We start from the raw sequence: 12,245 nt of genomic DNA, 5'->3' as shown, positions 1-12,245 counted from the left end.
CTGGAATATGACTTAGAATCATTTGTAAAGCTAAACTTGAGTAAATGTTTTTGGGAAATATAACTGAACACATTTACAAACATAAAATATTCTGCTTGACCCACACATAGATATTTCCCTAATCAGTACTATCCAATTCTAAAGTGTTTAAAATAGAGAGGCAACCCTTTATGTGTATGTTTATATATATTTTATAAATATTAAATTTTAAATTCAACACTAATAAGGTATGACTGAAACGAGACAATTTCTTTAGTGAAAAAAGTTTGTTGAACATGCTTGTAATGTTTTCCAATTATTGAAATTGTTTTAATTTCTTAAGGTTTTAGATTATTAGTTATAAAGTTACTTAACTTAATAAGTAGTATGAGGCCCTCTGGACTGTAAATATATTCATTGAAGAAAGTTTAACAAATAAAGAATTTTGCTGGATAATGTTTATTGAACAGAGAATAGTTATATTAGCTTTACATACATTACAACAGTGTACATAAATATTAATTACTAAAGGTCAGATACATTGGGAGGGCAAATGATAAAGTATATATTTGACATTAATCAGGATCATATAATAAAAGAAGATGAGTGGGAGACTGTACAGCAGCCTAATATGATTGCAAATGTTCAACAGGCCTTTGATGCCAGTGACACGGAATGTAGCCCATCTGATGAGAATGAAACAATAGATCTTTTATCTCCATCTGGCCCCACTGATGCCCAAACCTTGGCACTCATGCTTCAAGACCAACTAGATGCCATAAACAATGAGATTAGGTTTGGTATTTCACACTGTTGTTAAACTTAAAGTAAATTATATGTTGTTTCTGAAAAATAAGATTAGGTTTTATATTTCACATTGTTACTACACGTGAAATAAATTATATGTTGATTCTGACAATACAAAAAGTAAAAGAGTTTGCTATATCAAAGGAATATCATAAACTATAATGTTTTCTTAGGAATCAAGGTAGAAAATTTACATCATCTGTTTAATAGGTTAAGAAACTATATCTGATGCATTCATATATTATCTTTGTTGATTTTCTGTTATGTCTGGTAATATATGTGATAATTGTGGCTTTACATAGATGTCACAATAGTGTCATGATATTTAATGATTTATCTGCATGATAGCTATATTTCTAAGTAGATGTTACAGTAGTTATGCAGTGTTTAATGATTTTAACACAAAATAACTGTTTCTAAGTAAATGTTACAATAATTGCATGATAGTTAATGATTCTTACATAAAACGGCTGTTTTTAAGCAGATGTTACAGTACTTGCATGGTGTTTAATGATTTTGTTACGTAGTAGAGAAACTTCCAAAGTTAATTAACCATTGTACTTCCTATCATGCTTTGACCTTACATAAACCCACAGAAATGCTGTAAAGTGAAAGTTTTTTAAAAAAAAGTTCCTAAATTCTGTGTTTTGATTGTTGTGTTTCTCAGAATAAAGATTTTCTTTCTTTATAGACTCATTCAAGAAGAAAAAGAAAGCACAGAACAGAGAGCTGAAGAACTGGAATCCAGAGTTGGGAGTCAGGAAGCCCTTGGACTTACAGTTCGAGGAAGAACATTTGAACGGTTATCACCTGCTCTTAATGGGTGGTCTACCCCAAAATCACATCCTAGTTCACAAATGGAATACATGCAAAAGTATCATACAGTAAGTTCTGTCCAAAATAAATAATCAGTAAAAGCTATTCATAAAATTTACATTTTATCAAGTTTTCTAAGTATGATTATTATTGTCTTCATTACTAATTTTTGTTTTATGTAGTCTAGTAAGTATGGACTAACTCATACATAGCATTAAGTACTTAGAATATTCTTGTACATGAAACAATATCTTGATTATTATGGTCTAACACTTGCCTAATAGTCAGCATTTAGAATATTGTTTTATGTGAGACAATAACTTCATTAATAAATGGTCTAACTCTTATGTACTAGTCAGTACTAAGAATATTTTTATACCCAAATCAGTGCCATGATTATTATGATATAACTTTTGTGTAGTAAGTAGTGCTGAGAATATTGTTTTACATGAGACAGTTACTTGGTAACTGTAGTCTAATTCCTGTATATTAGTCATTATGTAGAATATTAAAGTACATGAGACAATAATCTGCTTAATATAGTCTAACTCTTTTGTGTTAGTCAGTATTTAGAATATTATTGTAAATGACATAGTTACATTGTTACTATTGTATACTGTTCACTATTTAAATAGTGGTGTATGTAAGACAGCAACATTGTTTCTATGACATAACTCTTATGTAATACTCATTACTGAGAATTCCTTGAGGTGGATTTCTGTGATGGGACCTCCCACGAAAGTTCTGTATTTTCAGTTTACCTCCTCTGTGTTCTGAATATCCACCCACATGTTTCCCATATGTGACCACACAAAATAAAGAGGAGAGGATCCTGGTGGTTGAGGGGTTCAACCCTAACACATATCTTTTGGCCTTCAATTCCTGTAGACAGGTGGTCTTTTACTGGTCTTCCCCCCAGGATCACTTGAGTGTCAACTGAGTGCTAGTATTGGACATTCTCATGAGGTGTTATGGATCTTGTGTCTGATACCAGTAATTGGGGATAGTGTGCACAAAACCTTGGCATTGCTGCTGAGCCTTTTGCTTTTGGCTCTGTAGCTTGTCCTCTCATAGGACTCTATTGTTGTTGGGGTCAGTGGACATTGAACTTTTCTCTTTCTCATGGCATTTCACACCTCTCACCTACTCACTGCTGACGTTAAACAACTCTTGTTTGGTAAGCATCCATGTTTGGAGGGCACTAATACTCAGCCCCAAGATACAATTGATAACGTACCTCGATACATCATTTTACACTCACTATCTGAAAAGTTTCTTTGGTAGATATCACCATTTTTATTCAGAAGAGAATGGAAAGGCTTGCTGGCTCTCCCATATCTGTCCAAAAATTAAGATCTGGAGAAATTTTGGTTGAAACATCAAAACCAGAACACACTGAACTTCTCTTAAAATCCAAGACTTTTGGGAATTTGTCTATTCAAGTTGCATCCCTGAATACATCTCAAAGAGTTATTGCTGAAAGAGATCTTAACATCCTTGAATCAGAGATTCTCACTGGTCTCTTCAGTCAAGGAGTTTTGGCTACATGATGTATCTTCACTCACAAAGTTGGAGTACTTAGGTCTAACTGCCTTCTTATTTTGACATTCACTTCTTCACATCCTCCTACATTTGTGAAGACAGGTTACTTACATTTTAAGGTGTGGCCCTGTATTCCAAACCCTCTCCAATGTTTCCCTGCCAGTGGTTTGGTCTCTTCCATGGCTCTTTTTTCTCTGCCCATTTTGGTGCCAAAGACCACGAGGCAGATCTATGTGACCAGGAGCCTCATGGCATCAGCAGTGATGGCTTCCACTCTTTCTAATCACATGGATTGAGGAAAAAGAGGGACAGTGCTTGAGGTTTGTTAACAGCATGTCCTATCCTTAGGCATGGAAATTTTTATCTTTCATGCTGACAAAGACATATGCTGCCCCCCCCTCCCACTGTATCACCTAGATGGGTGTGCAGACCAACCTTTCCATGCCTCCTGAAGAGTCTTTCCCTTTTCTCTTCAGAGTTTATTGCACTTTATGAAAAAGGGAGTTAATATGTCCACATCAGCTTCTGTCTTGGGCAGAATCCATGGATGTCACCAGACCTCTCTCTTCTAAAGAGGAGCAGTGTGGTTGCAAAACAAAGGGATATCTGCCCTTATTCTCTACTAAATAACAATGACCACACTGATACAGTGGGACTGTCGAAGCTTATGTTCCAACTTGTACAACATTAAGGCCCTGCTTGATTCATACCATCCAGTCTCTCTCTCTCTTCACAAGAAACTTTCTTCCATTCTGCCAATGTTGTCTCTCTTTGGCAGTTTTCCCCCTATAGGGAATACAGGTTGTGTGATGCTTGAACCCATGGTGGTGTAGCTATGTTGGTCACTCATATGTCTTCTAAATGGTGTCCCTACTCACTCCACTTGAGACTGCAGCAATATCACTCTTTGGGTCATATCATCACTATTTGTTACATCTACCTGTCTCCAGGTAAGACTTACAGTTAGTCAGATATAAATATTCTTTTTGAGCACTTGCCATCTTCTATTCTTCTCTTTGGTGATTTTAGTGGACATAACCCCTTTTTGAGTGGTGTTGACATTGATGGAAGGGATTGTTCTGTGGAGTGTATGCTCTAAGATCATAATCTCTCTCCATTCAGTAATGGTTTTTTTACATACTTTTATGCACCTAGTCAGTCTTTTATTGCTATAGAGCTATCTATCTGCTCACTCTCACTTTATTCTCATTTATCTTGGAGTATGGAGAGTGATCCATGTGGCAGTGATCATTTTGCAGGATACTGACCATGATCAATGCCACCCAATCCATGTGCCACAGTGGGAATTAGACCAGGCTGACTGCTCTTCTTTCACCACACTATATCAGAACTTGATCCAACCAACATCTGTCTCCCATCTATTGATAACTGCTTCTTAGCAATGACTGACTGTGTAGTCTAAGCAGGGTTTTATTCTGTTGCAATGTCTTTGGCGCATTTTCTACAATATTCTCAGCCATGGTGGAGTCTGGCCTGCCAGGAGGCACGAATGACTACAAAATGAATCTCGGAGACCTTCTGATGATAACTCTTTCTTTTTAACTGCATCATTTAACAGTGAGCCCATGCCCACACTTAGCAGCTCAGGAATCAAAATCAGAAAGAATCTTAGATTAAGTTCACCTCCAGCATCTGTAGTTCCACCAGCTCCAAAGTTGTGTGGGATGAGATTCAGAAGTTTGGTGGATTGTATATCTCCCAACCTCATTTGATCTTGCTCTCCAATGGCTGGAAAGTTGACAATGTCCTCAGCATTGCTAACATCCTTGAAGAGACTTATTTTTGACTTTCTGGTTCTTGTACTTCCTTCCCAGCTTTCTTGGCCATCAAGACCCTGGACGAGAAATTGTTCCTATTTTTTTCATTATTATCTAATAATCATTATTAGATGCTGAACCATATCTCTCTGTCCTCTTTTCTATCCTTCTTGTTGTTTTTTACCATATTTGGCAGGAGGTCATATTTCCTGATGCTTGCTGCCAGGCTATTATCCTTTTCTAAGCCTGGAAAGGATCCCAAAATTCCAACAAATGATTGGCCTGTTGCTTTAACGACTGTCTGTGTAAAGTCTTGGAGAGCACCCTACCATAGACCACCTGAGTCAACTTTAAATGTCCTAAACAAGATATTCCCTCTTGAGAAAGGATACCTTTACTATCTTCTTTTATCTGGAGAAGGCTTGTGGCATGACATGGAAGTACATAATTTTAAGTGACTTCACTCCTATGGATCGTGCAGCCATTTTCCCATTTTTTATTCAGGATTTCTTACTCAATAGACAATTGCAGGTCTGTAGGCTTGTGCACTTTCTCATTCATTCCCACATAAGCTTGGAGTCCCTCAGGGCTTTATCTAGAGTGTCATCACACTTTTTTGTATTAAGATAGATGCCATCACTCATCAACTTCTTCACACTGTTACAAATGGTCTGTACATCAGTGACTTCCACATTTCATGTTAATCATCAAACATGTGGTTTATTGAGCAGCAGCTTCAGACTACCCTCAGTCATCTCACGCATTGGACAATCACACACATTTTTTTCTTTTTCTTCTTCAAAAACCATTTGCATGCACTTTTCCACTAGTAGGAATTGCATCCTGATTCAGAGCTTCTGCTCAGTAATGGTGCTCTTCCTGTTATGCCAGAAATGAAGTTCTTGAGACTTGTTTTTGATTGTGGACTGACTTTTTTTCTCTACACATAAAGCAGCTTTATGTTAGGAGAGCCAGGTCACACATCCTGTGCACCATCTCTTCTACCTGTTGAGAACAACTAAATGCTCTATGCTAAAGATCTATCATGCCTTCAGAAAATTGAAACTTGATTACAGTTCTCTGATCTATGGCTCAGCCAGGTCTTCAACACTTAGGATGCTGGACCCCATTTACCAACAGGGGCTCTGGCATTACACAGAGGCATTCAGCACTTCACCAGTCTAGAGTTTGTATATCAAGTTCAATGAACCACCTCTCCATCTTTGATATTTGCAACTTTCCTTGCAGTATGCTGTTAAACTATGTTCCTTGCCTTAACCCTCCACCTGGGACTGTAAAGAAATGAAACAAAACCTATTTTTTACAAAGGTTGGTTCTCTTTTGCACCAACTGTTTGGTGCAGATTGCCTTGTTGCTTTGCACCATTAATGCTAAAAAACCAACTAACCAGTACTGAGAAAATTGTTGTGTATGAGTGTAACCATGAGTTAGACATGGTTACTAATGTCTAACTCTTGTGTATTCTTCAGTATGTAAAATATTGTTGAATATCAGACAGTAACGTGGATACTATCATCTAATTCTTGTGTTCCAGTCAGTATTTAATATAATATTTTACATTGGTCAATAACCTACTTGTTAAGGTATAATTCTTGTGTACTAGTCAGTACAGAGAATATTGCTGTACATGAGACAGTGTATTATTGTGCATTATTCAGTATTTATATCTTGGTACATGAAACAATAACGTGGTTTCTATTATCTAAATAATTTGTACTAGTCATTATTCATACTGTTGTTGTACATGAGACAGTAATGTGGTTACTGCTGTCTAATGCTCATATATACTAGTTTATTACATAGAATATTGTTTCAGTAAGACAGTAACCTGATTTCCATTGTTTAACTCTTGTATACTAGTTATTTTTGAGAGTATTGTTGTATGTAAGACTATTGTCTCAAGTACAACAATATTCAAAATACAGACTACTACACCAAAGTTAGATAATAGTGGTTAGGATATATTTGGTGCAGTAGTCAGTATTTTGAATATTGTCATACTTGAGACAGTAATGTGGTTACTGCTATCTAATGCTTGTGCATTAGTTAGTACTTAGAATATTGTTTTTGTTTGACAGTGATCTAATGTGTATGGTGTAATTTTTGTGTAGTAATTAATACTGAGAATATTATAGTACCTGGTTACCATGGTCTAGTTCTTGTGCACTCTCAGGTACTGAGACAGGAAACTTATTACTATGTTCTAATTATTGTGTATTAGCCAAGACTGAGAATAATGTTGAACATGTGACAATTACCTGGTTACTATGGTGTAACTCATGTCTGTTACTCATTACTTAGATTATTGTTGTACATGAGACAGTAACCTAGTTACTGTGGTCTAATCCTTGTGTTATAGTCGTTAGTTATAATATTGTTGAAGACGAAACAGTAATCTGTTTATTATATTTTAACTTCTTTGAACTAGTCAGTGTTTAGAATGCTGTTGTACATGAGTATTATACCATGTGAGACAGTATTTTGATTTTTATGGTCTAACTATTGTGTACTAATCAGTCTTTAGAATATTGTTGTACATGAGATAGTAACCTTGTTAGTATGGTATAACTTATGTCTACTACTCATTACTTAGATTATTGTTGCACATGAAACAGTAACTTAATTAATACTACCTAACTCCATTGAAGTAGTTAGTATTTAGAATATTGTTGTAGATAAGACAGTAATGTAGTCACTTTAGTCTGTCTCTTGTGTGATAGATAGTACTGAGAATTTTATAATACATGAGAGAATAATCTGGTTACTATAGCCTAACTCTTGCTTACTCTTTAGTACTGAAAAGTGTAATGCACAAGACAAGACTCTAGTTTCTATAGTCTAACTATTTCGTACTAGTCAGTTTTGAGAATAATGTTATACCTGAGACTAACTTATTCTGGTCTAACCCATGTTTACTATTCATTACTTAGAATATTGTTGTATGTAAGACAGTAACCTGGTCTCTATAGTCTACATCTTGTGTAGTAGTAAGTACTGAGAATATTATAGTGCATAAGTCAAAAACCTGATTATTATGGTCTAACTCTTGTATACTATACAGTACTGAGAAGTGTAGTACATGAAACAGTAATCATATTAGTATGTTTTAACTCTTTTGTACTAGGCAGTACTGAGAATATTGTTGTATGTTAGACAGTATCCTGGTAACTGTGGTCTAGGGCTAACTCTTGTGTACTAATCGATACTAAAAATACTTTGTACATGAGACAGCAATGTGGTTAATATGGTCTAATGCTTGTGTACTACTAATTACTTAGAATATTGTTGTATAAACCAGTAACCTGTGGTCAAACTCTTGTGTAGTATTCAGTAATGAAAATATTTATTTACATGGAGGGTTACTATGGTCTAACACCTGTGTAGAAGTTAATATTTAGAATATTGTTCTAGATGAGACAGAACCTGTCTGATTATTATATTCTAATTGTTGTGTTCTCTTTTGTACTTCAGAATATTATTGTATATGATATTGTAGGATAGAGTTACTGAGCACTAACTTTGGTGCTGCCATCAATTCCAAGAATATTATTGAACATAAGGCAGCTATCCAGTTACTATGGAATAAGAGAAAGTGTATTAAAGAAGATGGTATATGATATTTTAAATTATAGCTGCTTATAAGCAATAACTAAATAAAAATGATTTCTACAGAAAAGTGGTTGGATGAAAGATTCTTTTTATTGTTTCGAATTTCATGCAAAGCTACATGAGGGCTATCTGTGCTAGCCATCCCTAATTTAGCAGAGTAAGATTAGAGGGAAGGCATCTAGCCAGCACCATCCATCTCCTACTCTTGTACTTCTCTTTTACCATTGAACAGCAGAACTGACTGACAGTCACATTATAATGCCCCCAAGGCTGAAATGGAGATTACATTTGGTGTAATAGGGAATCAAACCTGTGATCCTGAAATTACAAGTTGAATGCACTAACTACCTGGCTACCCCAAGCGTCAATGGATAGATATGCAACAATTTCTAAAGGTAAAGTATATATTCAATACAAGTATAAAATGTATACTTTACCTTAAACTGGTTCAAAAGTTAGCCTTTAAAATGATATTTAGAATGGAAAGGTTGTCACATAAGGAGAGGTTATACCTGTGAAATTATTTTCCATTAAAAAAAAAGAGATAGAGGGAATCTGACTGAAGTGTTTGTGAGAGCTAATGGAATTTACTGTATTGATGCATTCACACATAATGACAAGAATGGTAGGACTAGAGAACACAAACATCAACTGTAGTAGAGAACAAGTTGTCTTCAGTTAAGACAGCTTTATTTTTCCAACATGATACTTGGTGTGTGAAATAATTTGCCTTTATATGTGGTTGATTCAGTTTATTTGAATATTTGATAAATATTTGAATGAAAAGTTCTATCTTTGAGGGTTTTTAAGTTCAGTTTAGTATATAGAACAGATTAGATCATCTAAAATGTCCCTTGTTGTTATTTAAAGTTGTGTGAAAAATGTGCAGTATGGCAACAAAAATAAAGAATTACACAGTTTGTGTTTCTGTATAATCAAAATAGACTTAAAAATATTTCTTGAAAATTCTTAAGATTATTTGAGTCAGTTATGAAGTATAGAAAAATAAGATGATATAGTAAGTGTTGCATTTAGAAAGTGACTATTATAAAAACCGATTTTTATATGCACTTTAGACCATAAGAAAATACCAAAATCTTTATTGCTTTATTAGTACAAATGATATTCAGTCAAAGCAGGTAAACAGTACTTAAGTGTTCTTAGTGTTTACTGGTAATTATTTGTTTGTTTGTGTTAGAGAGCGGTGATATGTTTTTTTAAATTAAAATATACATTTGAACATTTTATTCTTGTAACATAAATACATACAACTCAACTTGCAGGCTCCAGCATCCATGACACCTGCCCAGCTCTATGAATATGGTTCTGCTGGTAAAACACACTTGAATGATAGTTTTTCCAATTTACAGGTATGTAATTTTCACCTAAATCATATTGTCCTCAAGTTATAGGAATGTAATTCTCACCTGAATGATATTCTTCCCAAGTACAGGTATGTAATTCTCACCTGAATGATATTCTTCCCATGTTAATGGTATGTAATTCTCTTCTGAATGATAATCTTCCCAAGTTTTAGGTATGTAATTCTCATCTGAACTATACTCTTCTCAAGTGTCAGGTATGTAATTTTCATCTGAACGATACTTTTCTCAAGTTTCAGGTAAGTATCTCTCACCTGAACAACATTTTCTCCAACTCTCTTGAAAGGCTGTTTTTATACACTTTAAAATGTTTTTGGTCTGTGTATGTATGTTGTGATTTCATGTTTTCATAAGTAAGCTAACTATTCAGTTGTTCAGCACTTCCATTTTATAGACAAAAGAAGATGTATATTTCTGATATATATGATGCTGTGTATGTAATGCATTCAGTTCTACATTCTATATAAAGTCTAATTTTGGTTGTATTTTAGTTAAGAAAACAAGATGGTGTAGCTTGTTCATTTTCAGCATGCTGATAAGGAGGGAAATGAAGGTGAAAAAATATTCACAGACAATTACAAAATAACATTAATATCATGTGCAGTGGTTAGAGAACCAAAGAAATGGAACAAAATATCAGAAGTTGGAGAAACTAATTTCCACAATTCATATGTTCTCTTCAGTCAAAAGACAAGAAGAAAAATATATGTGAATGTGTTGAAACTTGTGACTCCAGTATCAAGACTTTTGACAGTTCATTCAGTTTTATTATATTCACAGACAAATATCAGGAGTGTATCTAATTAGTGATGCACTTGAATGGATTAATGAGATTCCCACTCTCCCTATCTACCATCTAGCGAAACCACAGCCAAGGGAACGGGCTTGGAGAAATCATTAGAATGGGGAGAAAAGTCTTAATTTGAAAGAAACTATATGTGTGCCTTGAAAGTGTTTAATTGTATTGAAATACGTCATTTGGATTTAGGCTTTACATAACTTTCTTTGTAACAAAGAAATATTCAGTTATGGGTGTGGTAGTTTTAGCTGTTAAAAGTTACTTACTATCAGTTGCTAGTGAATTTACCACTTATTTGTTAGATTAACCCTGTGGTATATGTAAGTGAAGTTTCAAAGTTTATTAACAACTATGGAGCTCATTCTGTTGTGTGGTGTTATGAAAACAAGGACTAAAATCAGTAAAGTAAAATGGCAGAAATTATCATTGTTTATTCAAAAAACTAGTAAGCTTTAAAATACAGCGGAGCGCCATTAAGCCGCGGACCAGTAAACAGCGAAATCGCTTAAGCCGCTGTAGCAAGTCTTGTGAGCGATGTGTGCGAGGATTATCGCGGCTCACCGCTAATTTAAGAACGTGTAAAAACGCGGCTTACGAATTTAATCCTGGCTTTATAACTTCAAGGGGATATTTAAAAAGGATTTGCTTTAATTTGGGAAATAAATAAAATATATTACAATAGGAATCGTTAATCTACCTTATCCGCTCTCTATGTCAGCTTTATGGAGGCCGCCATTGTTACCGAATCACACCTCTCCATACATTAAAGTTAATCCGCGGTAAATCCGTGAAAAAAGTGATCAATAATTAAAGTATTATTTTTAATTCGATAATCCGATATTTTTATGGAATTGTATAAATATTGGCCACAAACCCAATAGAAATCACTTCAGTTTCTGAATTAATAGTGATCATATCATATTGACAAATTCCTACCCCACGAATACCAAACGTAAACATGCATCGTATGACGTTCAGCAAAAGCTGAATGTCATAGAAAGAAACGGCGAAGCTCGCGCTAAAGTTAGTAGAGAGTTAGGCATACCTGAGTCTACATTGCGTGGGTGGATTAAAGATGAGAATAAATTAAGAGCATTTCTTGATGAACTTGACGAGGGTGGTTTAAAACGCAAGAGAGCTAGAACAACACAAGATCCTGAGTTAGACAAGGCAACGTTCAATGCATTTTGTGAAGCCAGAAACAATGGAATTCCCATAGCTGGACCAGTTATTCAAGCACAAGCAGAGAAACTACACAAGGAACTTCATGGCCCTAATGCAGTTCCAGAGTTTACTGTTTCAAGTGGTTGGTTAAGAAGGTGGCAGCAGCGACACGGCATATTGCAAGTAAAAATCAACGGCGAGATCAAGTCAGCAGACACTGTAGCAGCAGAAGAGTTCATCCCTAAGTTTCAAGAATTCGTTGAAGAACAGCAACTTGTTGAGGAGCAGATCTATAACGCAGATGAAACAGGTCTTTACTATAGAATTTTGCCAGATAGAACTTTAGCT

General features: G+C 35.0%; 1 protein-coding gene across 9 annotated transcripts in view; it reads left to right on the top strand.

The window, feature by feature from the left end:
• Positions 1–12,245, top strand: part of LOC143247097 (liprin-alpha-2-like) — a 211,148-nt gene that overhangs the window by 173,896 nt on the left and 25,007 nt on the right. For 8 of the 9 annotated variants that reach the window (XM_076494558.1, XM_076494557.1, XM_076494561.1 and 5 more), the window contains 3 exons: positions 563–774; positions 1,478–1,670; positions 9,836–9,922. In XM_076494558.1, the coding sequence (XP_076350673.1) occupies positions 563–774; positions 1,478–1,670; positions 9,836–9,922 (492 nt within the window). The remainder of the gene's footprint in view (positions 1–562; positions 775–1,477; positions 1,671–9,835; positions 9,923–12,245) is intronic. The other variant, XM_076494562.1, reaches the window with a different exon arrangement.

This window comes from Tachypleus tridentatus, chromosome 3 (genome assembly GCF_004210375.1).
Source record: "Tachypleus tridentatus isolate NWPU-2018 chromosome 3, ASM421037v1, whole genome shotgun sequence".
Taxonomy (NCBI): Eukaryota; Metazoa; Arthropoda; class Merostomata; order Xiphosura; family Limulidae; genus Tachypleus; species Tachypleus tridentatus.
Note: the sequence above shows the minus strand (reverse complement) of the source record. Positions and strands in the feature narration are given on the sequence as shown.